At 41.2% G+C, this 24,296-nt stretch overlaps 1 protein-coding gene across 2 annotated transcripts; it reads right to left on the bottom strand.

Annotated features, from left to right (window-relative positions):
• Positions 1-379: 379 nt before the first annotated feature.
• NUB1 (negative regulator of ubiquitin like proteins 1) lies at positions 380-17,382 on the bottom strand. 2 transcript variants are annotated; one of them, XM_069859277.1, is made up of 15 exons: positions 17,332-17,382; positions 12,425-12,542; positions 12,177-12,338; positions 11,332-11,390; positions 10,677-10,747; positions 9,635-9,817; positions 8,047-8,135; positions 6,579-6,685; positions 5,548-5,734; positions 5,081-5,188; positions 4,769-4,921; positions 3,719-3,865; positions 2,927-3,022; positions 1,993-2,185; positions 380-1,050 (listed from the first exon to the last, which is right to left on the bottom strand). In XM_069859277.1, the coding sequence occupies exons 2-15, from the start codon at positions 12,539-12,541 to the stop codon at positions 887-889; spliced, it is 1,836 nt and encodes a 611-aa protein (XP_069715378.1). In that variant the 5' UTR covers position 12,542; positions 17,332-17,382; the 3' UTR covers positions 380-886. The 2 variants fall into 2 exon arrangements, with proteins under 2 accessions (XP_069715378.1, XP_069715380.1); XM_069859279.1 differs by lacking the exon at positions 17,332-17,382 and adding an exon at positions 17,188-17,208.
• Between the last annotated feature and the right edge of the window lie 6,914 nt (positions 17,383-24,296).

Raw genomic sequence — 24,296 nt, 5'->3', positions numbered from 1 at the left:
CTAAGAAAAGCTAAAAAGCAAGTGAACTTCTAGTCCCAGGGGAGATGCGAGCTCACACAGCAGAAAACAGGGTGTTAAAAAACACACTGAAACTCTCAAATCTTTCTCCAGAACGCGGAAGCTAAGTACAATTAACAAGACCATGCCTAAGCCAGGTTTTGTTCCAGAGCTGATTAAGGAAAATCGTGTAGTCACCATGAAATCCATCAAACTTAAGCCAGACACCTGCAAAAGGTTACGAGGAGCTGCTTGGGGAACCTGGTTATTTAGATCTAAAAGGAAACTTCACTTGACATGTCATGGGTCACAACAGCCCAGGGCTCTGCCGGGTAGCGCTGACTGGTTTACAACCAAAGACTGGAGGACTCTCACACCAGCAGCAGAAGCAGCACAGTTACCTTTATTGCCTGTGTCACACCTGCAGAGTGGCAAGCAGAACACAGTATGAACCTATGCACAACAGATACATAAATGACTCTCAGAAATCTTTCAGAAGAAAAGGAGAACAGTTTGTGAACTGACACCTCTATAACCTCATGAGCTATGTTTCTGATTTATAAACTCACTGGTTATTTAAAATGGTATAGAAATGCTTCTTTACTTGAATACTAAGTGAATTAACTTATTTTACAATAAAAATATAGTTCAGTTCTATTAAATTTTCTTCTGAAAATAAATTTCTTCTATTTTTCTGCTATGACAATAAGTTACAACGTATCACAAATGTAGGCCTTAAGCAGATTTATAAATAAGCAGGAATTAAGTGTTCCACCTATCGTTTAACTGAATACAAGGCATTTAGTAAGAGATAAGCTCAAGGTGCATTTATAATCCAAACTCAATTTGTCAAGGTAAATACATGTAACTGAAGTAGACGTAATGGGATTTAATGCTGTGGTACTTGGATATAGGATAAGTATTCATGAATGATCTGTTCCTCTTCCTCCAGTGTTAAATCCAGATAATCCTCTTCATGTTCAGGAATATCCTCTAGGATTTCATTGACTGCATCCGTCTCCATGTCTTCATCCGTTGGTGAACTAGAAGAACCTTCCAATAAAAAGCAGCAGCAGTGAATTCACCTCTGAAAGTTGTCAGTGCTCTCCCTCCTCCACTGGCACAACTGCTCTGTGATGCTGGGACTGTAAAACTACCCCTGTTACATAAGCTCTGTGAAGGATATTGTGGGAAGGCAAGTTTTTCCTATTGGTTAAATCTGTAGGAAAACCCTTAGTTATACAGCAGGGATCACTACAGCTCTGACAATGGGGGAAGACAGAGAGAGAGAGAAAGAGAGAAAATGTGCAAGTTTCCTTTCTGCCAAGCAACAAGTATCAATTTACAGTTCTATCACGTAAGGGACACGAGGAAGGACTGTAGAGCACAGATAAGGAATAAGCTTCCTCACAGTCAGAACCCAGATATTAGTAAGTCCAAATATCATCCTATCAGTGGCAGGTCCAGGGAAGAGGCTACAGCAACAAAATACCTGCTCTCTCAAAGAGTACAGGCAAGGAGAAGTTGGTGTGTTGTTAAAGAGAACTGATGTGAGTGAGTACAATTAAATGAGAGAAGCCAGACTTACTTGTGGGCTATAGGGTGCTACATGCTCCTTCCTGAGGAAATGAAGACACAGACATCCAAGGCCTCCTACCTTTCTGTGCCAAAGCCACAGCCTGCTCAGCAGCCATTTCATCTTAGTCCTTCCAGGATGCCTCTGAAAGTCACCTTTTTCTGCTGGGCTGCATCTCTCTCATGCACTGCCTACAGCCAATATGCATCCCCGTGATCCCATACATGGTTGTCAACAACTGCAGGGGCTACAGCTTCCCTGGGGAAATGGCTGCCTTGCTTGTTCTTATGTTACTCATAAAAGTAGCAGGGGGCATCAGTCAAGGTCTTCTGCAACTACTTAAGCAGAACTGCTTAACAGTTTTGTATGCAGGCCTTCCCCCTTCCCTCTCCTCTGCCTGCCATATGTCACATTCTTACCTGCAGACTCTGTAGGCGAGTCTTTTGATGAAGTCGATTCCTCTGATGGACTGGACCCTTCGGGAGACAGCTGCAGTGATTCAGGAAGAACTCCCCCATAATGAACAAGGATTTGGGAAGCCAAGTGGATGTTGCCTTTAAAGACCTTTAAAGCCTGTTCTGCTGACTCTCGGCTGAAACCCATATACATCAGCTATGGGAGGGGGGGAAAAGAAATAAATAAATCTGGAGAAATCCAGCTCATCCAGCTCCAGGGTCTGACAGGAATCTGCCTCTGCATTTGATGGTCATTCCTCTAGTACAGAGGAAAGTGCTGCATGCCAGGAATTCCAGGACACTGACTCTGGTTTACTGGAACAGTTCACAACAGGGCAGTGACCTATTAAAGGAATGGTGATATGAGCAGAATCAAGAGCCTCTTATTTCATATCAGGCCAATTCTTTTTCTGTTTTTCAACAGGAAATTTCAAAGCATTCCAGAGTATCAGGAGCGTGCAATTGTTATTTACTTTTTCTAGGTGATACAGTTTTCTGACATTAATTACGTAGCTACACTAACTACCAAAGAGCTTTGCAGATGGCCTGTGATGAGACAGACAAATTCCAACTCTTTCGCTTGTGTACTGCAATATTTAGAAACTCTAATATATTTCACATTTGCTGTCTTTTTTGAGCATTAGAGTGAACATGCTTCCCTCTGCATCCGTGCATGACAGGTTGGTGTTAACAGGCAAGAAGGACACATGGATTATATTTTAGCCTGAGTCTGACTTCACTGTGAAGAGCAGATACCAGACAGTGGAAGTGCAGCAGCATGAGCCATGTGGGTCAACAAATATTTCTACAGCTTTGCTTAAGGAAGATCCAGTGTGTTTGAAGGCACAACTCACACACAAGACAACTAACTTCTAAGAAAGCAAGAGGTTTAACTTACTTGATCGATACTTCCCTGGGTAACCTGAAACTGGTCCATTGCCATAGGATCATCATCATCATCTTCCAACAATAACTCAGGATTGTCAAGAATAAACTACAATAAAACAGAGAGGGATCAGAACAGAGAAACAGAGATATAATAGCCCTTGGCATGGGTGTGCATTTAGCCCAGTAGTTGACATAAACCAACTTAAATGGTATCCAATTCATCAGGCCAGGAAGTGGAAGTTCAGTTATTAAAGTTTAGAAAAGGTAGCTATGAACTAACAAATACTAGCTATGAAAAATAAGAATATCCTAAACAATAGGAGGGTGAAGGGTCTAGAGAACAAGTCTTACTGAGGAGTAGCTAAGGGATCTGGACCTGTTTAGTCTGGAGAAAAAGAGGCCAAGGGGAGACCTTATTGTTATCTACAACTATCTGAAAGGAGATTGTAGCAAGGTGGATGTAGGTCTCCTCTCCCAAGCAACAGGACAAGGGGAAATGACGTCAAGTTGTGCCAGGGGAGGTTCAGATTGAATATGAGGAAAAATTTCTTCACCAGAAGAACCATCAGGCATTAGAACAGGGTGCACAGTGAAGTGGTTGGGTCACTATCTCTTGAGGTATTTAAAAGACATGTAGTTGTTGTGCTTAGAAATATGTTTTAGCGGTGGTGTTGGCAGTGTTAGGTTAATGGTTAGGCTTCATGGTCTTAAAGGTCTCTTCCAATCCAAACAACTCTATGAATAAATAAAAAAAAAGCTAATGGATTTTTTTGGTACTGAAGTACTACTGAAAATCACTTACCTTAACAGCTTGGTCCAGGTTTCCTTGTGTATTATGAAGAGCTACTTGAGCAGCTCTCTCCGAGTAGCCCATACTTTTCAAGGTATTTATGTCTTCCCGTCGCTGCCTTCTTTTAGCTCTCTCCTCCCTCCTTATCTGTGCCTTTTCCTGCAAGAACACAGCCATTACAAAGCTAACTTTGCATGGGAATGCTTCAGCCTTCCTCTGTGCATATAATTTCTTTGATTTCAATTTGAATCTCTTCAGGAAAGGGGATTTTTTCTTTTTTTAATACAGACTGTGCTGCTAGACACCATTCCTAAATAAAGCTAGCGCTGTTGCCATACTTCCGCTCCACAGTCTGCAGATCGGATCTTATGCTATCGCAGCTATTATAGGCCCTGTGTGGTAAGTGATAAACCCATTTGGCAGATGGGCCTGTAGACAAGACTTGCCAAGGACACACAGTCAAGACTGGGCACATAGCCAAGGAGTTCTGTTCAGCCATTTGACTTCACTGTCCATGTTTCACTGCCTGAAGTCTGCATGTGCCACCCCAACTTACTAAATGTAACTTCAGGTCTGGGTAACACTGCCTTCACTCCAGCACAAGAAATCATTCTCTCCTCCTGGATCTTCTAAATCCAAAGCCATAACACAGTGTAGCTTGATGGTTACTCTCACAGCACTTTGCTGTGCAGCCACTTGTATTTCAAACAGCCACACCCAGGAGCGACAGTTTGATCATGGTGGTTTTGTTCCTGTACGGAACATTGCTGAGTAGCAAACACTAGTGCAAAGTCTTCCTATGTGCCTCTGTATTCAACCACACGTCTTTGGCTCTCTCATCCTGTTCTCATGCTGTGCTGGGATAGAGCTTCCCTTGCTGTATTAAGTTTTGGTTTCAAACTTGTAGCAACAGATATCAAACTGTTAGTTACACTAACAGTGCCGAAGCAGGACAGTCAGAGTTCTTAATTTAACACCACATTGCACTAGTTGCACAAAACACAATCTTACGGACACCCCAACTAATATGATCCTTGATTTAATACTTTCACTGCACCATACCTCTCTCCTGTTGCTGATAAGATTGGCAGCATGCTCCACATCCCCATGGCATGCTCTCAGTGCAAGGCGAGCTTCCTGTTCGGAGAACCCCAGGAGCGACAGGCGATCAACTTTATCAGGATCTATGGAAAGCTCTTCATATAAATGAGATGCCTGTATACAGGACAAAAAACCGATGCTACTTAGACTGTTGCTAACATACAAACAAAAAAAAAAGTCTCCCCATTTTTTCAAGTAAGCAAAGAAGAAGACAGATGTGAAATCCAGGAGCTAGTGTGAACCTCTTGGAAGTTTTACCTAATGATGTCTTACCTTCTGAATATACTCAGCAGCCTCCTTTTCCCTGCCACTGTGATAGTGTCCTATCCCTTGAAGGAGGTAAAGCCGTAGAAATAAAACCTTCTCACGACCGTAGCTTCCCTAAAGAATTGTTTAAACATGGGGTGGGGGGCAGAAGCATATGGTACAACATCAATTCATTATCAACAGAACACTTGACACATTTAAAGAAGACAGTCACTACTACGTGACATTTAGTATGTAGATAAAGTATTGCATCTGAACACAGATGATGTCTGTGCATATGAATGCATGTTTGCAATGACCTTTTTGTCAGGCCCAAAGATTTTACCATGCTGACAATTATACAACTAAATTACAGACCGAGGGGGCATGAGAAAACTTCAAACTTCTAAGAAGTCAGTCTCGTAACACACGAACAATAACTGAATACAGGTAGGGAAAAACCAGCCACACTAATTAAATCAAAACTATCATACTTTGATATCAATAAGCCTTTCGTGGTTCTCCCCATAGCACCTCTGGAAGCATCTCTGTGCTGTGGACAGCTTCTTCTCTGCATCATCCAGGCAGTCCAGCTGCTCCAGGCGGAAGTAGCACCACACTATATCCAGCTGCAGTACTGCATAATTGTCAACGGTATTGAGCAGTTCTGTGCTACACTCACTGGAAAATAAAACAATGACCTTGTTTTTTTGGGAGAGGTGGTTTATTTTTTCCAAACACTTTTTAACACTCATGAAACAACAAGCATACTCACATGTTTGCAAAAGCACACACTTCCTATTTGAGGTAGCAAATCGAGGCCAGTGGAACTTCAATAAAGCACTGATTTCCCATCATATTTACTAATACACAGGACACTAACAGTAACATTACATCTACGAGAGTTAGAGTAGTTGCAACTCATTTTGTTACTATTTAAGACAGCAACTCTTCAAAAGCAGAAGTGAGTTAAAACCTGTGTAATCTTTGAGAGGACAAAGAAAGCTCTTCCCCAGTGCACGTGAACATGCCTAGTCCTGTGCCAGTCTCCTTGTACATGCATACAGATGAGAAACAGATGGGGACAATATTACTTTTGGGGACCACAAAAGAGCAATTTAGAGCTTGGACTTCTGACAGGAACCTAGTCTACCCGCAGAAACCCTGGTACGGTTGTTGACTTCAGCTATCTGGTCCACCTTTCACAAGAAATTACTTCCCAGGAGCAATAGCAAGAGTATCTGTAACTGTCTCTCAAGATACTAATGCTGACAGTTTCTGTTTATGCTGATATGAAGATTAAGTTGCCCAGTGGCAGTATCTGTTTCCGTTGTTCTACATGAAGACACCTGTCACTGCAAGTCAGGGCTTTTGTCTGTGCTTTCCCACCTGCAGAGGGGGTGTAAAGCAATCCTGGGCAGAGCAGGCCTTGATATATACGCACAGGCAGAGCTAACAGTGTTCCTGTTTTGGAATAGCAGCTGACACTAAAGGAAAAAGACACAAGAACTCGAAAGATTCTTACCAGAAGTGTTTATCAGCATCCAACAAATATGGCAGTGCTATTTCATATTCTTTCTTCTTCATTAATGCTCTGCCCTTCTCATGACAACCCATTGCCAGCACAAGTGCCTAGAAAAACAGATGGGAGACCCTTTTTTTTGCACGTCCACTTTCATAACAAAAGAGAAATATCCAAGTAATCTGTTAGAGCCCTTGTTCTCACTAGAAAAGCACCACTGTATCAGTTCTGTAAGAGCAGTATTATTTCACATCACTCATACTTTTCTTCCATGTGCTAATTTAGATATTTTCTAATTAAAAGCAACAAATGTCACTGACACAGGATACGTTGCACCAAGTTTATTTTAAGAATGCAACCCTAGACAGATTTGCAACGATGAGTGATAAAAAGCTAAGCATTTTTCTGGGTGCTACACTTCCTAAAAGCATCAAATTTGTTCTGCTTTACTATTACAATTATCTTCTAAAACCTAATGATTCACCTCCTCAGAAATGAAAATTAAATTTTGAATGTGCCAGTAAAACACTCTAGTTCCTGCACTATGACAAGCAGAAATGTAAACAATATTTCAGGATATTGAACCTGCAAAATTTCTTCTCACCCATGTTCAATACTGATTAAATCTTGTGTACTTGAACATCTGATGCTTTAACTCTTTGGGTGAATTACCCCTTTCAGCACTTTATCAGAATAGTATGCGTTGTGAGAACGGACAGTTGTTATTCCAGTCATCCAGAAACTCCAGATGATGCAAGAAGACACAGTATGCCTCAAAAGAGGCTACAGTGGCAGTTAGCATGTGTTGGGGCTTACTAATTTCTTCTAAAGTTGTTGTTGTTACTGGGTGCAATTCCAAATATTTGTAAAAAATATTTATTTATCTTCAGAAAATCCAGCACTCTTAAAAGATTGTATCTATCACTATTCTTCCACTTTAGTGGCAAATATCAGGTATGTCACTCCTACTACAATTCAATGCATGCACCCAACCAAAGATATTTTCAGTTGAGAATGTGGAACTTTAAGTGGAGAACAAGTTTAAATTTCAGAGAGGTCACAGTGCAAAAGATCTCAAAACTATTTTAAAGAGTCCAACTTGGAGAGACTGATCAAGTTTCCATCTGAAACTGAGGCCTAACAAACACATTATTTTTATGTCATTCCAGGGCATCCAAAATTTAAAGTAGGTTCTAGGATATAAGAAAGTTAAAGCCCATCTTAAAACAAAAAAAAAAACAACCCAAGACATGGACAGCACAGGGATCAGTGCAAGATTATACCTGCAATTAGATCCACAATCCGAGGTCTCTCCCTTCTGACTGAAGCATTCCCAATTGTAGAGTTCTACTTCAATTTTATTTCATAATTATTTCTATTAATCAAACATCTGCTGGACTCGGGGTTAAAACTTCACAGGTCAAGCTTCAAAAAAACAACCTTAGTAGCTTTGTAAGAAACTTTTACGTACTTTTTTGGCTTGAGGAGGAATTTCAATTGACCTTCCTGTCTGATTGGCTATATCTAGGTATGGAACGGAATCTGGATCCAAGTACTCCTCTGAAATACAGGAAAAAGCAGTTTAAGTTCTAAGTACCACCTTCAACAGAGAAACTCACTGACATTATTTAAGACACCGAAGTACATTGTTAAATACAAAAGCAAACAAACAAACAGAATTACGTATAAAGGCTGCACATGTGGGTTTTTTGGACATGCCTAACAACAAGGGCCCTGATGACAAAAACATGAGGAAATTTTAGAAAGGACATTAAGGAAGACGCCCCAGTTATGCAGAAACTCGGATGCAACATTAAAAATTACATAAGTAGTATAGAGTTTTTTGCAGAAGACAACACACCTATGTTTTACATGATATAACATTTGAAATGCTTTGTCAAATAAAGCATAGAATATAAAAATAGCCCACAACTGAAAACCTGAAAAAGTTTACAGCTCCGTATTTTCCTTTTCCCACATCTTTAATGCTTAATAACCAAACCATCAAATTATAGTTTCACCTCCATCTCATTTAAAATTAAAAGATGCTTTTCGCGTAAACAAAAAGACAATTAAGCAGAAGTTTGCTGAGATTAAAAGCTTCTGCCCTGCAGTTTTTCTCAGATGAAACAAAAAGGTTTGTTAAACCCTTTCTACGCTTCATGCCCATCTTTCAGTCTGTGTGTCTGTTACGGACTCCATGCTATATTCTGGCATGGTGCTACAGCAGACAGCCCAACAGAGGTTATACACAGGATTCAATGCATGGAGTCTAAACTACCCCTTAAATCCATAAAAGGAATCACTTCTTTAATCTGTTCAAAATCTGGTATTATAGTAAGAACCAGGCTGTCACTGACCCTTAAAAGAAGCTTTGTTCAGGTATTTTTGCATTTGACAGGAATTCATTAAACACTCAGTTTCACAGTTCCTTGTTTGTGGATTTTTGAAGCAATAAAATCTGTACAGAAGTGATTTAAACTCATCACCTACCAATGCTATTCACAAATAAAACCTGATTTTGAAAAATTATTATTGTTAAGCTCACTATATCCCTTTAACTTAATCCACAGTTGCCAGCAATCAACATCAAATGCAGTGAGAACAGGACAGCCGTGATACAGCTGAGAATGACAACTGATCTGTTCTGAACAATGAAAACATGGTTACGCACAGCTGTATCTGAGGTAAACCACAATGTGTAATAACTTATAACACATTATTCCTCTGTGCTTCTGTCTACAATAAATATAAAGCCTGGTCTTAGGAGTCATCAGATCGTTAACTGTCACAGGTCAATTAAATAATAATTGATCCATATTATATCCTTCTCAAAGCATCGAAAGCTTTCTAGCATTCCAGTTGCATAAGACGAGTTACAGTACAAGAGGAAGTTTTAGTCAACTTAAAATCCAGTTTTCCACCTAGAAAAGTATAACTGAAATCCAGTCATGCTACAGACTCTCCCGTATCGATAGTCCACCGAGAAGATAATTGTTGATACATAAGAGTTAACGAACACTCAATTCACACTCACTCCACAACCCCCAGACCTTTACCTCTTTCTGCTAGAATTTCCAAGCCCTTCTTAGTTCTTTGCATCTTGTCATTTATTTCTTTTTCTTTTTTGCATTTAAGCTCTTCTTCCTGAACTTTTCTTTTTGTTTCCTCATCACTCTGATCCAGCTGAAGTACCATCACTTTTGCATTGTGTGTTACACCCTGGTCCTGAAGGGTTTTGCCTGCAGAATAGAGTACGATGACTACAATCCAAATACTCCATTTGTGAAGGGAGATCGTTTTACATTTACTGCCATTGGGGGGCGGTGGCACCACCCACAAACACAACAACCTGAACAGCCCCTTGCCTTACCCATAACTGTACTGAAAAACTAGAGTAATGACTAGACTCAATCAAAACCTCTAACATACAGCAGAAAATCAGAAATTACGAATCAGACTTGCATCTCAAACGGCCTTTTTAAATGATTGGTATGCTTCTTTGCATATTTTTTTTCAAAATATTCACAAAAAATATAACTGTTTCTATTTCAGTTAACTGATCACCAGGCAAAACCTGGAATAACAACATGTTCATGATCATACACTATAACAGTAACTGGACAGAGGAACTTGAATTTGGATACAAGTCCCTATTGTCAATTCCATGTCTCTAATTCCGACATATTCTAAAAGAAATTAACATGTCAGATGCCTAGACCATCAATCAGGAGAAAGCTGCTGCCATCACTTCCCACAATATGTCTGCCAAGTTGAACATGTTTAAAACATCACAAGTTTTTGAATGTGCTGTTATACAAGTTTTGAGGAAATTTAGAGTTTCTCTTAAACAAGCATTTCGCTGTTTCAACACTTGAAAAACGTGTTTTCAACATTCATGATGGGATTCCTTTAATCCTTCTAATTCCATCTAAGAATTTTGACCATTAAAATTTACTAAATTTCTTGTAGAGCAGAACCTGACAAATATAACTGCTATTGCTTGGAATGTCTGAAATTCACAGTTGCAACGAATTTTTCTTCTGATAATCAGTAAACCAGAAAGCTCACATAAATGTATACCCAACTAGACATACATACCCAGGTCAAGTTGCTTCTTATTTATGATTATTTTGATAGCATTTTCTTTTAATTCATGTTCCCGTGCTATCCTGTGAAATAAATAATTTCATCCATGAATATAAAATTGTACGGCTATACGACATTCCTATTAGAATAGCAATGAAACTTAAAAACGAGTACGCTCATTAACTCGCTTAAAACTTTTACAATGAAGGGCTGCTAGAAATAAAATATCACCAGAAAGCTTTGTATACTATGTAGGGAAAACCCAGGATACAGAAAAGGAAAAAATGAAAGAGTTAGAAAAGAATCTGATTTTATTAAGCTTAAAAAGACAAAAGGAAGAGAAGATAATGTTCATTGTTCAGAATACCTGCCTAGTTACAGATTCAGAACACTGATCACTAGTGCTTCCTGAGGTACTTGTTAGGGAGTTACAGAGCTATCTTCTTCCACAACTGCAACTTTCCTGCCTTGTACCTTTTAAAAAACAGCTTCTTACATGAAGAATTGCCCTTCAGGGATACTGGATGTCCTACTCAGACATACAGAACAAACATACGTGCTAAGAGAAAACTTAAATCAAACAAATAGTGCTCTGTGTGTCTTTGCTTTAGCACTGTGTAAGAGTATGCTGTCTCATTAGAAAAGAACCAAGGGCGATTATACTTACTGTGATCTGAGCTCCTTGCCCGTGATGAACAGGTTAGTTTCCAGTGGGATTTTTCTGCTCTGAAGTAATTACATTGGGTGAGGGAAAGGAGGAGGGAAGGAAAAAAGTAAGATATCGAGATATGTTGGACATTTTCTTTATTAATTGTTTTACAACAACCACAATTCCTTTTTTAAATAATAACTATGTTAACAGGACTATGGTTGGGCAAACATATCAGTAATTTCCAGGCAGGGAGGCTTGTACTTGCTTATTTAGTGTTAAAAATAAGCACTGTAACAGCAGAAGATTCCGAATTAGATAAATCTAAATTCACAACCAAACAATTTAAACTGACTAATTTAATTATGCACTTCTAATCTTAACTCTGCTTTGTAATTATGCCACTCACCTCTGTCTAGCTAAGTTATGATTAATTCCTATTAGTGTCTCTGGTCCCAGATTAGAAAAACTGGGATTTTAAATTAATTAATTCCCCTATGCTCAGTAGTGTTATAAAGGAGAATTATGAAACTGTTTGTTTCAACTGCATGGCGATCACTTAACACCCTGTACCCTTTGGCCCATCATATGTGCTGATAATTATTTTTCACAACAGGAGAGAGATGATAATAATCTTTCCTGATATTATATTCCTTTGGGATGATATTCCCATATACCTAAGAAACTGAAATATACCTATATAACTCCCCTTCCCTCCATATTTTATACGCCTAACATAGATATCTTGTGCAAAACCCTGAAAAAATTGAGAAGGAAAAATATTTGCATTAAATATGTATCTAAAACTCAAAAGGCCATCAAAGCAAAGCTACTTATCCTGACTTCTCTGCAGCACCACTTACTTTTCTACGAGGCAGATATATATCAAGTCTTGCAATCCCAGTTACTTTAAAATTTTCATTTCCTGTTCCACGCTCAATTGCTTTGCACCGTATTTCTTCAAGCATATTCTCAATATCATTCTCGTTGATATTCAGCTTGGATGAATATTTTTGTACAAGCTCCTAAGAAAAGAGCAAGAAAAATTGGGAAAATGCATCAGCAGTATGACATGGAAGATGCATGACATCAACTCAGAGAGAATATTTACCTTCATCTCTTTACCAGCTTCTTTCTTTTCATTTGTATATGGCAGTTTCCATAGCTGAATTTTGTCCTCTCTCAAGCAACTTGTCAGTTTTGCTATTAAATACTTCCTTTGAGCCATTCTGTCAAAACAAAAGCACAATTGGAAAATAAAAGAAATAAATAGCCAATTTTTTAATATAGCTTTCTTCTACCAAGATATTGTACTTTTTCAAGAAGTCCAAGTGACAGTTCAGAATTCTGCAAAAAACTGAGTATAAAATACATTCTATGCATTTTGGTGAAGAGGAGAATCAGAGTCTAAATCATTACAAAAACTGGAAAGAAGATGATAATTCAGAAAGTCCCCAAGTCAGGATCCTGCCAATTAAATTCAAATTAAGCCTCTTCCTAACCCTACACATAAGTTGGAATTGCAGAAGGTGCCCATTCATCAAAATCCATGATTCAACAATTCTGCCCTGTCCTGGACAGCTCTGCTCAATTCAACATACCCTCAAAAACATCTTGCTGTACCTCTGACTGTCTGCTTCTTTCACTTTCCTACTTTAACAGCCTTTCTACATAGTTGAACATGAATTATTTCTTTCTTTGGGAGAACAGAAAAAAAAGTGTCAGGAAGGAATATCTTAGAACCACAAACTCTCCACCATGACAAACCCATAAGGTAAAGCTTTCAGCCCTCCAGCAAAGCGAGATCAGCGAGAGTGCAGAGAGCCAAGACGGACACAAGCTATGCCTCCCTTCCCTGATCTCAATCATTTGTCAAGCAAACAAGTTTAATAGTACCATAAAATGCCATCGTAAAATGTTAGTTTCACAAAGATGGAGCAGCAGGGTGCCACTTTCCACAGTCCAATAGATGCTATTCCAAATGCAAATGGGCACATGGGTCACAAGAAACAAGTGCAGAGGCTGAGATCAGATGTACTGTAAACACGCACCAGGCATTAAAGTACCCATCACTGAGGAAGTGACAGTGAGCTGAACAGAGCCATTCCATGGCTTACAGGTAAGGCTGTAGGTGGAATTCACCACCACAAGTTATTATTCAGCTCAGAGAAACCAGTAACCTCTGAGTGAATCAGCACATCCCTGAAACAAACCCCAAGAAACAGGAAATGCAGAGGGCAAGGAAAGGTGGGAGCAAGGACCTCAAGAGAAGAAAAAAAACCCAAAGAAAAACTAGCTGTATATTAAAGCACGGGAGGCTTTTGGCTCTTGGACACCAGAATTCATCTGGAAGATGTCCTCTAATTTATACAGGAAAGCATTTAAAACATTGGCACATATGCACTAAGGTTGGCATTGAAATCTGATTAATCAGTTTCACTTTTCCTACAGAGTGGTTTCCTTTTCTCATGATTGTTTATTAGCACATAGCTCTCAGGAGAAAAGGGAACAGAAAAGAAGAATCAAACATTTCTATGCATTTTCCTAGCCCCAAAGACTGCTCCTTGTGCAGAAAAACACTATTTGACAGCAAAATCACACAGGCAAACATCCAATATGTGGCAAGTTTACTGCTTAATCTTACCTCAACTTCAGCTTTAGCAAGCTACAAAGAATCTTTGAATGCTGCAAAGGCAACAGTCTCTTCTAAAGCAGAGTCAGAAGGATTAACTGAGCAAGTGGACAGTTTAACAGCCCTTCTAGTTTTATTGCTACAGTTTGCATAGTGTTTGTCCAAACTAAGAGACATCAACCACACCCTCTTTTCCTTGCTAGCATGATTACAATGTTATTACTTTAGGGCCAAGGCAAATCATAACATTTACAAAACAGAAAGCAACAAACACCCTCAATTTTAAAATGACTCTGTTTAAGTTATTAATGCAGCTTTCCCCCTTTTCTAAAAGGTGCCGGGCAACTCTCCTGAACAACCTGTAACCATCATTTTCCCACTTTCAGGTTATGAAGAAGAATCGGTTTATAGCAATAATTCTAGTTAAATAAAGGTATCATCCACAGCTTTGGGGAACCCAGGTAAAATAAAAAATTGCAACCTATGCTTAGACTATGAATTGTGAATATGAGTGGCATCTATAAACTGGACATTCTTCTTTTTATCAATAGTACTCTACAGTTTTATAAGTTTGTGACTTCTAACTAAGCTACTCAAACAGAACACACCATTTAAGACTTATTCTTTACAACCCTCTATTAAATAAAAATAGATTTTGCTTTGACAAACATAAAAGTTAACATTTTATATGCAGCACTTCTAATATATATCATAAATTCCTATTTCACCATAACTGAATTGCAAGAGAATCTTTAGCAAAATAATTTACAACTTACTTTTCCACCAGCCTACACCGCAAGTGCTCCTGACACAATTTCACTTTCGGTAAGAGTTTAAAGGGAATTTCCCAAAACTATTTAGGGTAAACAATCAGGGAAATTTCCCAAAGGCCATTTTGAAAGCAAGACATGAATTTTTATAACTAAAATGTCATCTGCTAAAGCCAGTTGGTCTTACATATATATCATAGAATGACAGAATGGTTTGGGTTGGAAGGGCCCTTAAACAAAATAGAATCATAGAATGGTATGGGTTAAGGGACCTTAAAAATCATTCAGCTCTAGCTCCCCTGCCATGGACAGAGACACCTCCCACTAGATCACGCTGCTCAAGGGCTAATCCAGCCTGGCCTTGAACACTGTGCCAGTGCTTTACTACCATCATCATGAAGAATTCCTTCCTGAAGTCTAACCTATATCTTTTCCCTTCCAATTTAAAGCCATTCCTCCTTCTCCTTTCACTACATACTGTTGTAAAAGCATCCTCCCCAGTTTTCCTGTATGTCCCTTTCTGGTACTGAAAGGTTGCTATAAGGTTCCTACCCCAAACAATCACAGAAATGAGGTTCAAAAGCCAGATTTTTGAGGGAAGAACAGAGGATTCTGAGAGTGGTGTACTAATAAAGCAGTACACATTATTTTTACCTTAAGAATAAGGAGGAAAGCTGCCTGGTGCAGCTACGATCCCTCCCTCAATGCCATAAGAAGGGGGTGGGAAACTGCAGCAGCATCCTGTGCAAAACTCCGGGAGCAGGATGGGAACCCCAGTGATATCTAAACTGCCAGCAAATAAATTTTCTAAGATTCATTTTGGAGTTTTTGGAAGCAAGCACCCTTCATCAGGCCTGGGCAACATGAAGGAGTGATCCCCATCAATCATGTGCAATGAAACAAAAGCTGGTTACAGAACGTTTCCCATTACATGCATAAGTATAAATTTCCCCATAAATCTTATGCATATTCTGTTACTTTCCAAAGACTAATTTTAATGTTATTATGAACTTCACGACAGTCACACCTCTTCCCAATTTGGAGCTTTGGAGCCAGTTCTGCCTGACCTTGCATTTGAGATAGGGAAAAGACTGCAAACAGGGGTGATTACAGAAGAAGAGACAACTGTTCAGCACAGATCATGCTTCACCCAAGATGTTACTGTGAGAAACTTATTTGCTGGTAAAATATCGAAAAGGACAAAGTCTTTGAAACAAAAGCAATAATATTGTTACTTTACAATTCAGTGCTGAATTGGATGCCCTTCTAAAAAAAAGGCATCCCATCTTATGAAAGCAGTAGGTATATATACTAGCTCTAGAGAAAGAACTGTGTAAGTCCCCGGAGAATGTTTATTTTTTTAGGTTATCCAACCATGTCTGGAGAATTCCTTCAGGTTATCTCTTGAACTAAGTCAACTACATATTAGAAAACAATTAAGCATATCAATAGATTCTCACAACTCTAAGAGACTGTCTGTTCTTTTAGGTTATATATCCATCTCTGGAGACTGTCTGCATATTACCTCTTGATACAAGACAGATTTATATGACAAGATAATTAAACATACAAACCAGCTGCAGCAAAACTTATCAATTAATTCTCACAAGACAAAGGCTGGTTACAGAACATTCCCATTATATGCATACATACAAACTTTCTGAGAAATCTTATGCATATTCTGTTAGTTTTTAAGGACTAGTTTTAATATTATAAACTTCACAAGTCAAATCTCTTCCTCATTTAATCACAGAATCACCAGGTTGGAAAAGACTTGCCAGAACAAGTCCAACCATTCCTATCAATCACTAAGCCATGCCCCTCAGCACCTCGCCCACCAGTCCTTTAAACCCCTCCAGGGAAGGTGACTCAACCACCTCCCTGGGCAGCCTGTTCCAGTGCCCAATGACCCTTTCTGTGAAAATTTTCTTCCTAATGTCCAGCCTAAACCTCCCCTGGTGGAGCTTGAGGCCATTGAGGCCAATTTGGAGCTTTTGGAGCCAGTTCTGCCTGACCTTGCATCCAAGATAGGGAAATACTGCAAAGAGAGCTATTAAAGAACAGATATCTGTTCAGCACACATTATACTTCACGCAAGAGGTTATCATCTCCACAGAACGAACAGTGTCTGGAAAAACCACTGTTTGAAAGAAAACACACTATCAGAGGGACATTCTGCCTGACTTTTAAGAAATACTTAGATGAAACTTAACTCTGCTTTAGCTTAACTCAAAATATTCCCTTTCTTGTAGTGGTAACTATTTCTTGTACCACCAGTGCCAGCCTGGGGCGCCCCCAGGCCTCCCCAGCGCCCACCCCACCACGGCAGGGCGGACACCACCAGGTACCGGCGTCCCGGTGAGGGGGGAAGGGAGGGATTTAAAGCACGTCCACGCAGCTGCCGCCCTATCTCAGCGCCTCCGGCACGGGGCAAAACGAGAGGAGGCTGGGCTGCTCGGGGAGGGCACCCACCTGCGAGCCCGGCCCTGCGGGAGGCCCTGACGCCGCCGCCCCGCGGCCTCGCTGAGGCGAAGCGAGGGGGCGGGGCCTCACCTCGCGCCCCCCCCCCGCGGACCTTGCTGGAGGCCACGCCCCCTCCCCGCGCGCCCCCTTTACCTGCGCGGGGCCGCTCGCCGGGCTGGCGGGGGACGGGGCTGCGTGACGTCACGGCGCCCGGGCAGGAGGCGGGTTTCCTGCGGGCAGCCGGAAGGAGCAAAGCGGGGGGGGAGGGGGGGCGGTCACGTGGGTGAAGCCGCGCTCCCACCGCCATCTTGGCGCCCTGCCCTCACTGGGAGGCGCGGTGTGAGGGGTGGCGGGATGGTTTGGGTTGTGTGAGAATTAATTCATAGAATCATAGAATCATAGAATAACGAGGTTGGAAGAGACCCACCGGATCATCGAGTCCAACCATTCCTATCAATCACTAAACCATGCCCCTTAGCACCTCGTCCACCCGTGCCTTAAACACCTCCAGGGAAGGGGACTCAACCACCTCCCTGGGCAGCCTCTGCCAGTGCCCAATGACCCTTTCTGTGAAGAAGTTTTTCCTAATGTCCAGCCTGATTCTCCCCTGGCGGAGCTTGAGGCCATTCCCTCTTGTCCTGTCCCCTGTCACTAGGGAGAAGAGGCCAGACTCGTACATCCACACTGATTTATATCACAAAACAATTAAGCATACAAACCAGCTGCAGCAAAACTTATCAATTCAAGCAACGAAGCTGGTGAAGGGGCTGGAGAACAGGCCTTATGAGGAACGGCTGAGACAGCTGGGGTTTAGCCTGGAGGAGGCTGAGGGGAGACCTCATTGCTCTCTACAACTACCTGAAAGGTATATATTTTGTGATATAAATCAGTGTGGGTGTACGAGTCTGGCCTCTTCTCCCAAGTGACAGGGGACAGGACAAGAGGGAATGGCCTCAAGCTCCACCAGGGGAGGTTCAGGCTGGACATTAGGAAAAAAATTCTTCACTGAAAGGGTCATTGGGCACTGGAACGTTCTGCCCAGGGAGGTGGTTGACTCTCCTTCCCTGGAGGTGTTCAAGGCACGGGTGGATGAGGTGCTGAGGGGCATGGTTTAGTGTTTGATAGGAATGGTTGGACTTGATGATCCGGTGGGTCTTTTCCAACCTGGTGATTTTGTGATTCTATAATAAATCTGTCTCCTATCAAGAGATAACATGCAGACAATCTCCAGCCTAAATAAATATTCTTTGAGGACTTACACTGTTATTTATCTAAAACTAGTATATATACTGAAGGCAAATCTTGGCCAGCTTGCAGTAATGAAGGATGTGATTGTAACAGGAGTTTAGCCTGTTTACTAGTTGAAACAAGGACAGTCCCCTAGCAGGACGAAAGGGCAGACCTGAGCTCACCAAGAGGAGACGATGAGTAAGGAGATAAGATAAAGAGCATCAAAGGATTCTGAAGACACAAAGGAACTGTGATGTACATTTGAGATTGGGTGATGTGAGTTCTGTGTATGTTTAACCAATATTCCCTGAATATGTAACCAGTGTTTCTTGAAATCTTTATGAATATGTATGTCCAACCAGTATAAAACTCCTGTAACCAGCCTTTGCATTATGCCTTTTTAGAAGGGCATCCAATTAAGCGCTGAATTGTAAAATAAAAATATTATTGCCTTTGCTTTGAAGACTTTGTCCTTTTTAATATTTTACCAGTGAATGAGTGTTTCTCACAGTTGGAAGGGACCTTTACAGGACATCTGGGCCAACCTCTCCCACCCTGCAGGAACAGAGATATCTTCTGCTTGATGAGGTTGCTGGGAGCCCCATCCAATGTGACCTTGAATGTTTCCAGGGATGGGCACCCACCCTCTCCCTGGGCAGCCTGTGCCAGTGTTTCACTGCCCTCTTGGTGAAAAAATTCTTCCTTATTTCCAGTATAAATGTTCCCTCTTTGAGTTTAAAACCGTTACTCCTCATCCTATCCCTGCACTCCCTGGTAAAGAGCCCCTCCCCAGCTTTTCTGTGGGCGCCCTTTAAGTACTGGAGGCTGCTCTAAGGTCTCCCTGCAGCCTTCTCCAGGCTGAACAACCCCAACTCTCAGGCTGTCCTCATATGGGAGGTGCTCCAGCCCCCTCTGGACTCACTGACAGATCCACGTCCTTACTGTGCTGAGGGCTCCAGAACTGAATGCAGGACTCCAAGTGGGGTCTCAGAGTAGGTGGGCAAAATCCCCTCCCTTGCCCTGCTGGCCACCCTTCTTTTGATGCAGCCCAGGGCATGGTTGGTTTTCTGGGCTGCGAGCACACATTGTTGAATCATGTCCAGCTTCACCTCCAAGTCCTTCTCTGCAGGGCTGCCCTCAATCACACCATCCCCCAGCCTGTATGGAAACGGACGATTGCCCTGACCCACGTGTAGAATCATGTATAGAACCATAGAATCATTAAGGTTGGAAAAGACCTCAAAGATCAAGTCCAAACATCAGCCCAGCACCACTGTGCCTACTAAACTATGTCCCAAAGTGCCACATCCACACATTTTTTTAACAACTCCAGGGATGGTGACTCCACCACTTCCTTGGGCACTTCCAATGCTTCACCACTTTTTCAGAAAAGAAAGTTTTCCTAATACCCAATCTAAACTTCTTCTTGGTGACAGGTACTGATGTCCCTGTGCTTATAGCTTAGCTGGGTTTACTTGTTCCCTGGCAGAGGGTGGAGAGAGTCACCAAGGTGCTTGGCTGCCTGAGTGAGGCTTCTCTCCATAATGAGATAGTGCCTGGAGGAGACTGAAGGGTCTGCAGCCACCGCTCAGCTGCACCTTGTCATTTGGGAGGCAAAAGGGGCTGAAATTCCTGTCAGTGCTGAGAGGGAGTGTTTCCCAAAAGGCTGAGATGCTGTGAAGATGCCAGGGAGAATCAATGTGTGGGTTTTTTTGCTGTGCTGTTTGAGTGCAGCAGTGCTCAAGGTGAGCTTCAGTGGGTGGGCTTATGTTTCCTCTTCAGGTTCTTGCCTCGTTGTCAGGCTGTTAAATGTTAACCTGGGTTCAGAGACTGGGCTGGAAGAATACGGGGGAAATCGGGTACTTATCAACTTCCTCAAGCTGAGGTGCTGCTGGATTTTCACTTCCAGCCCCTATAGTGTATTAGAGCAGGAGCAGGGCATGCGTCTACACAGACATTTGGCTGTACAATGTAGGCTAACCAGTGCGGTATTGTATGCGAGCCCCTCAAAGGGTTGAGGGTTGTTCCCGGAATCTTTTTGGTGCCTGTAAAAGACATAAGTGTTCTTCTAATGGGTTACACTAGAAATAATTAACTCATGTGGGTTAATTCTTTCATGTAACAGCTGTTCCAGCAGCAAAGAAATTTTGTTCTAAATGCTCTCATGTATGATTGAAATCATTGCACCAGAATATTAGTTATTCCCAAATGGGTGGGCCTGCAGGGCTGTCATGGAATTATAGAAGCATTAAGGTTGGAATAGACCTCTAAGATCATTCAGTCCAACTGTCAGCCCAACACCACCGTGCCTACTAAACCATTTCCCAAAGTGCCACGTCTGCAAGTTTTTTGAACACCACCCTTATGTAAAACATTTTCTTCAGGTAGTCATGCACTCGGTGGCGATGCTGCATACTGCAGCTTTGAACTGGGAACCACACCAGCATCATAAGCTTGTGAACAGGACACTGAACTAGAATTTCAGGATTCTAGGCTCCCCTATGTGCATAAATCAGTCAAGTTTGCCTACTAATAAAATACAGTAAACTTGCTTTTATGGCAGTCTGGAGTTCCATGCTTGAAACATTGTTAAAGCTGTGGTAACAGAGTGATGGAAGTTGCTGTCCTGTGATCTCCAAACACTAAGAAGTTAACAGTAAAGTGTTTTGAAAATCAGGTGCATTTGAGAACTAGGACTTTCTATATTTGAAGTTTTCAATTTTTTATCATGTCTCCCTCTTTCATTTTTACTACAACTGTTTTAGGAAAAAAATAATTTTCTCATCAGACAATGTGCCTGTGTGATATTTCAGTCTCTTGAAGTGTAATTGTAGCAACTTTTCTCACAGCTAAAACTAATCCACTAACAAATAAAAGAATTTAGATTGTTCTTCCATAATGTCCTTGGGACATTATTTGTCTTTTCTAGATAAGTTCCAGTCAGTACAAAGCACAATAATGTGCTAGAGATGCCTCAGGAAAGGACAAAGTATTTGTATGAAAGTTCTTACAATGCAGTTAGTTACTTAGCTTGTGCATAAACCTGCACTGAGTTTTAAATCAAGGTTTTCAAGGTCTGTGTTTAATTAAGATAACTAAGTCAAAGCACTTTAAAATCAATTTAAAAGTGTTTGCAGAAAATGATATCACTAATTTAGTTCAAAAGGATTTATAGAATAGGTAAGTGGCTAGATAAGGTTATAAACTTTCTGTGATACCGATTTAAAAGTTGCAATTGCATTTGCTGACATTTTCACAAGTTGAAAATGTTCTCTTGTTGCAAGTATCTAGGTGAAATGATCTTGAATTAAATTTTGAATAGTTATAATAGTGGCCCCTTGCTAACATGGTATTTTTCTTTCAGTTATTCCTTTAGCTTTATGTGGCCTATAGACTTGGAGATATAACAAAAATAACACTCCAGTATAATGACGGGCAGCAGTACAAATCAGTATAATCTTTAATCAGCAAGACAAGCAAATAGAAAGCTAATGCATACCACATATATTAAAAACCACATTGTCCTTTGATACTTCCCTCCAGGTAGTTTCTTGTTTCACGTGGGCTGGTTGTTATCTAGCATTTTCTCTCTATTGTACTGATACCCATTATGCATATCTGTGTTTGATCTTTTTTTTTTCTTTCTAATCTTTCTTTAAATGCTGTAATCACTGTGAAGAAAAAATAGAAAAAAAAAGTAGCTATGATTCTTTACTGAACTCTCATGCTTACCCAGAAGCAGAAATCAGCATCTGAGTTGGAAAGTGATCTGGGCAAGCCAGATAATTGAAAACGAAGACCTAAGATGAATAGCTCTTCCGGAATCTGTCTTTGTTCCGCTGCTTCTCATAGAATTATAGAATGGCTTAGGTTGGAAGGGACCTTAAAGATCATCCAGTTCTTTCACCCCTGCCATGGCCAGGGACACCTTCCACTGGATCTGGTTTCTCAAAGCTGCAGCCAGCCTGGCCTTGAACACCTCAGAGACGGGGCATCCATGACTTCTCTAAGCAACCTGTTCCAATGCATCCCCACCTTCACAGTAAAAAAAATTCTTCCTAATATCTAATCTGAATCTCCCTTCTTTCAGCTTAAAACTGTCCCCCCCTTGCCCTACCCCTGTACTCCCTGATAAAGAGCCTCTTCCCAGCTTTCCTGTAGCCCCTTTAAGCACTGGAAGGCTGCGGTATGGTCTTCCTGCAGCCTTCTAGGCTAAACAACCCCAACTCTCTCAGCCTGTCCTCCTATGGGAGCTGCTCCAGCCCTCTGATCATCCTTGTGGCCTCCTCTGGACTTGCTCTAACATATCCATGTCCTTCCTGTGCTGAGGACTCCAGAACTGAATGCAGGACTCCAGGTGATGTCTGACGAGAGCAGAGTAGAGGGGCAGAATCCCCTCCCTTGACCTGCTGGTCACACTTTTCATGCAGCCCAGGATATAGTTGGCTTTCTGGGCTGCAAGCACACATTGCTAACTCATGCTGGGCTTCTCATCCACCAGTACCCCAAAGTCCTACTTTTCAGGGCTGCTCGCAATCCATTCTCCACCCAGCTGGTATTTGTACTTGAGATTGCCCCAACCCAGGTGCAGGACCTTGCACTTGGCCTTTTTGAACTTCATTAAGTTCACACAGGCCCAGCTCTCAAGCCCATCAAAATCCCTCTGCATGGCATCCATTTAAGTGACAATGAGGGGAAAATTCTTCAGGAATTACTGTGATGTACTCATTACTGTTGGTAATAGCTAGTGCTTTTGAGCACTGTCTTAAGGACTGTCACTTAGGGACAGGTTCCAGTCTACCTGCTGGTGGTGGGACACTACAAAGTTTGAGTCTAAGACTGTTGAGTGGCATCAAGAAAATGACATTTGGTCGGTGGGAGTGAAATAGCATTATATTCCATGATATTTTTTTCTGTTTCTGTGGACTTAACTGAGATATACTTCGAAATGTGAATCTTCTGCAGTGGAAGAGTAGGCTCTGTAGGTATGTGCAAACATCATCCTCCATCAAACACAACAAAAGTCAGTGGCATTATATGAATGTTTAATGATTTGAAGTTGTGTGGGATGCAAAGAAAATGGTATATTGTCTTAGAAAGAGATAAAACCATTATCTCTCTGACAATAGGATTTTATTTGCACATTGGCATTAACTCTCTTTGTAAGATATCTTATGAGGGGATGGTTTATTGTTCTTGCTGAGAAGAAAGAGGACATAAACCACAGCTGAGCATCTTTTTGCTCACTTTTTTGTGTGCAGATAGTTTGATATTGAGACAGCTGTGATCACTGGGGATGTGTGCTTGCAGACTATCTGCAGGGATCATGAAGAGCGCTCCGGGCCATCCACCTGATCCTCATTTTGCTGTCCTACTGGGGCTCAGGTAGATACGGAATGGGTTAGAAGAGCCAGTGGCTGCTAGATGTATAGCTTGAGATTAATGTCAGCATAAAATGGGGAGACGTTTGATGTCTCCATTTTTTCTGAAGTCTGTGTTTGAGAAAGAGACCTCTCTGAATACTGGCAGCCAGAAGCAGGTGGTGTGGAACTTGTGTGTTTGTCATAGGAAAGCACCCGCGAAAGAGGATCTTCATCCTTCAAAGATCTTGTGGGAGGGGAGACTAGCAATAACTGCTCACTTTTAAAAAATTGCATAGGTTTGGGGTGCAGTTGTGCCACAAGAGAAGATGTTAAAGCCTATTTTTATAAAAAATAGCTGTACTTCTACAGTTCTGTTTGTGTAGTTGTGTGGTTAAGACAACAGTAGAAATGAGCAGAGGTTTTATTAATTGATTTTAAAAATATACACATCAGGAAGTATCTTGAATATATTTTTTTAACCAAAGTGAACAGTGAAATCATATGTTAAGTGTACCAATCACCTTC

This window comes from Phaenicophaeus curvirostris, chromosome 6, assembly GCF_032191515.1.
Source record: "Phaenicophaeus curvirostris isolate KB17595 chromosome 6, BPBGC_Pcur_1.0, whole genome shotgun sequence".
Classification (NCBI taxonomy): Eukaryota; Metazoa; Chordata; class Aves; order Cuculiformes; family Cuculidae; genus Phaenicophaeus; species Phaenicophaeus curvirostris.
Note: the sequence above shows the minus strand (reverse complement) of the source record. Positions and strands in the feature narration are given on the sequence as shown.

Coding starts and splice junctions, on each gene's coding strand:
- NUB1 (XM_069859277.1), bottom strand. CDS start 12,541: ATGGCTCAAAGGAAGTATTTAATAGCAAAACTGACAAGTTGCTTGAGA. Junction 2,186..2,926: donor CCCAGGGAAGTATCGATCAA/GTAAGTTAAACC, acceptor CCCCTCCCATAG/CTGATGTATATGGGTTTCAG. Junction 1,051..1,992: donor CTCGCCTACAGAGTCTGCAG/GTAAGAATGTGA, acceptor TTTTATTGGAAG/GTTCTTCTAGTTCACCAACG.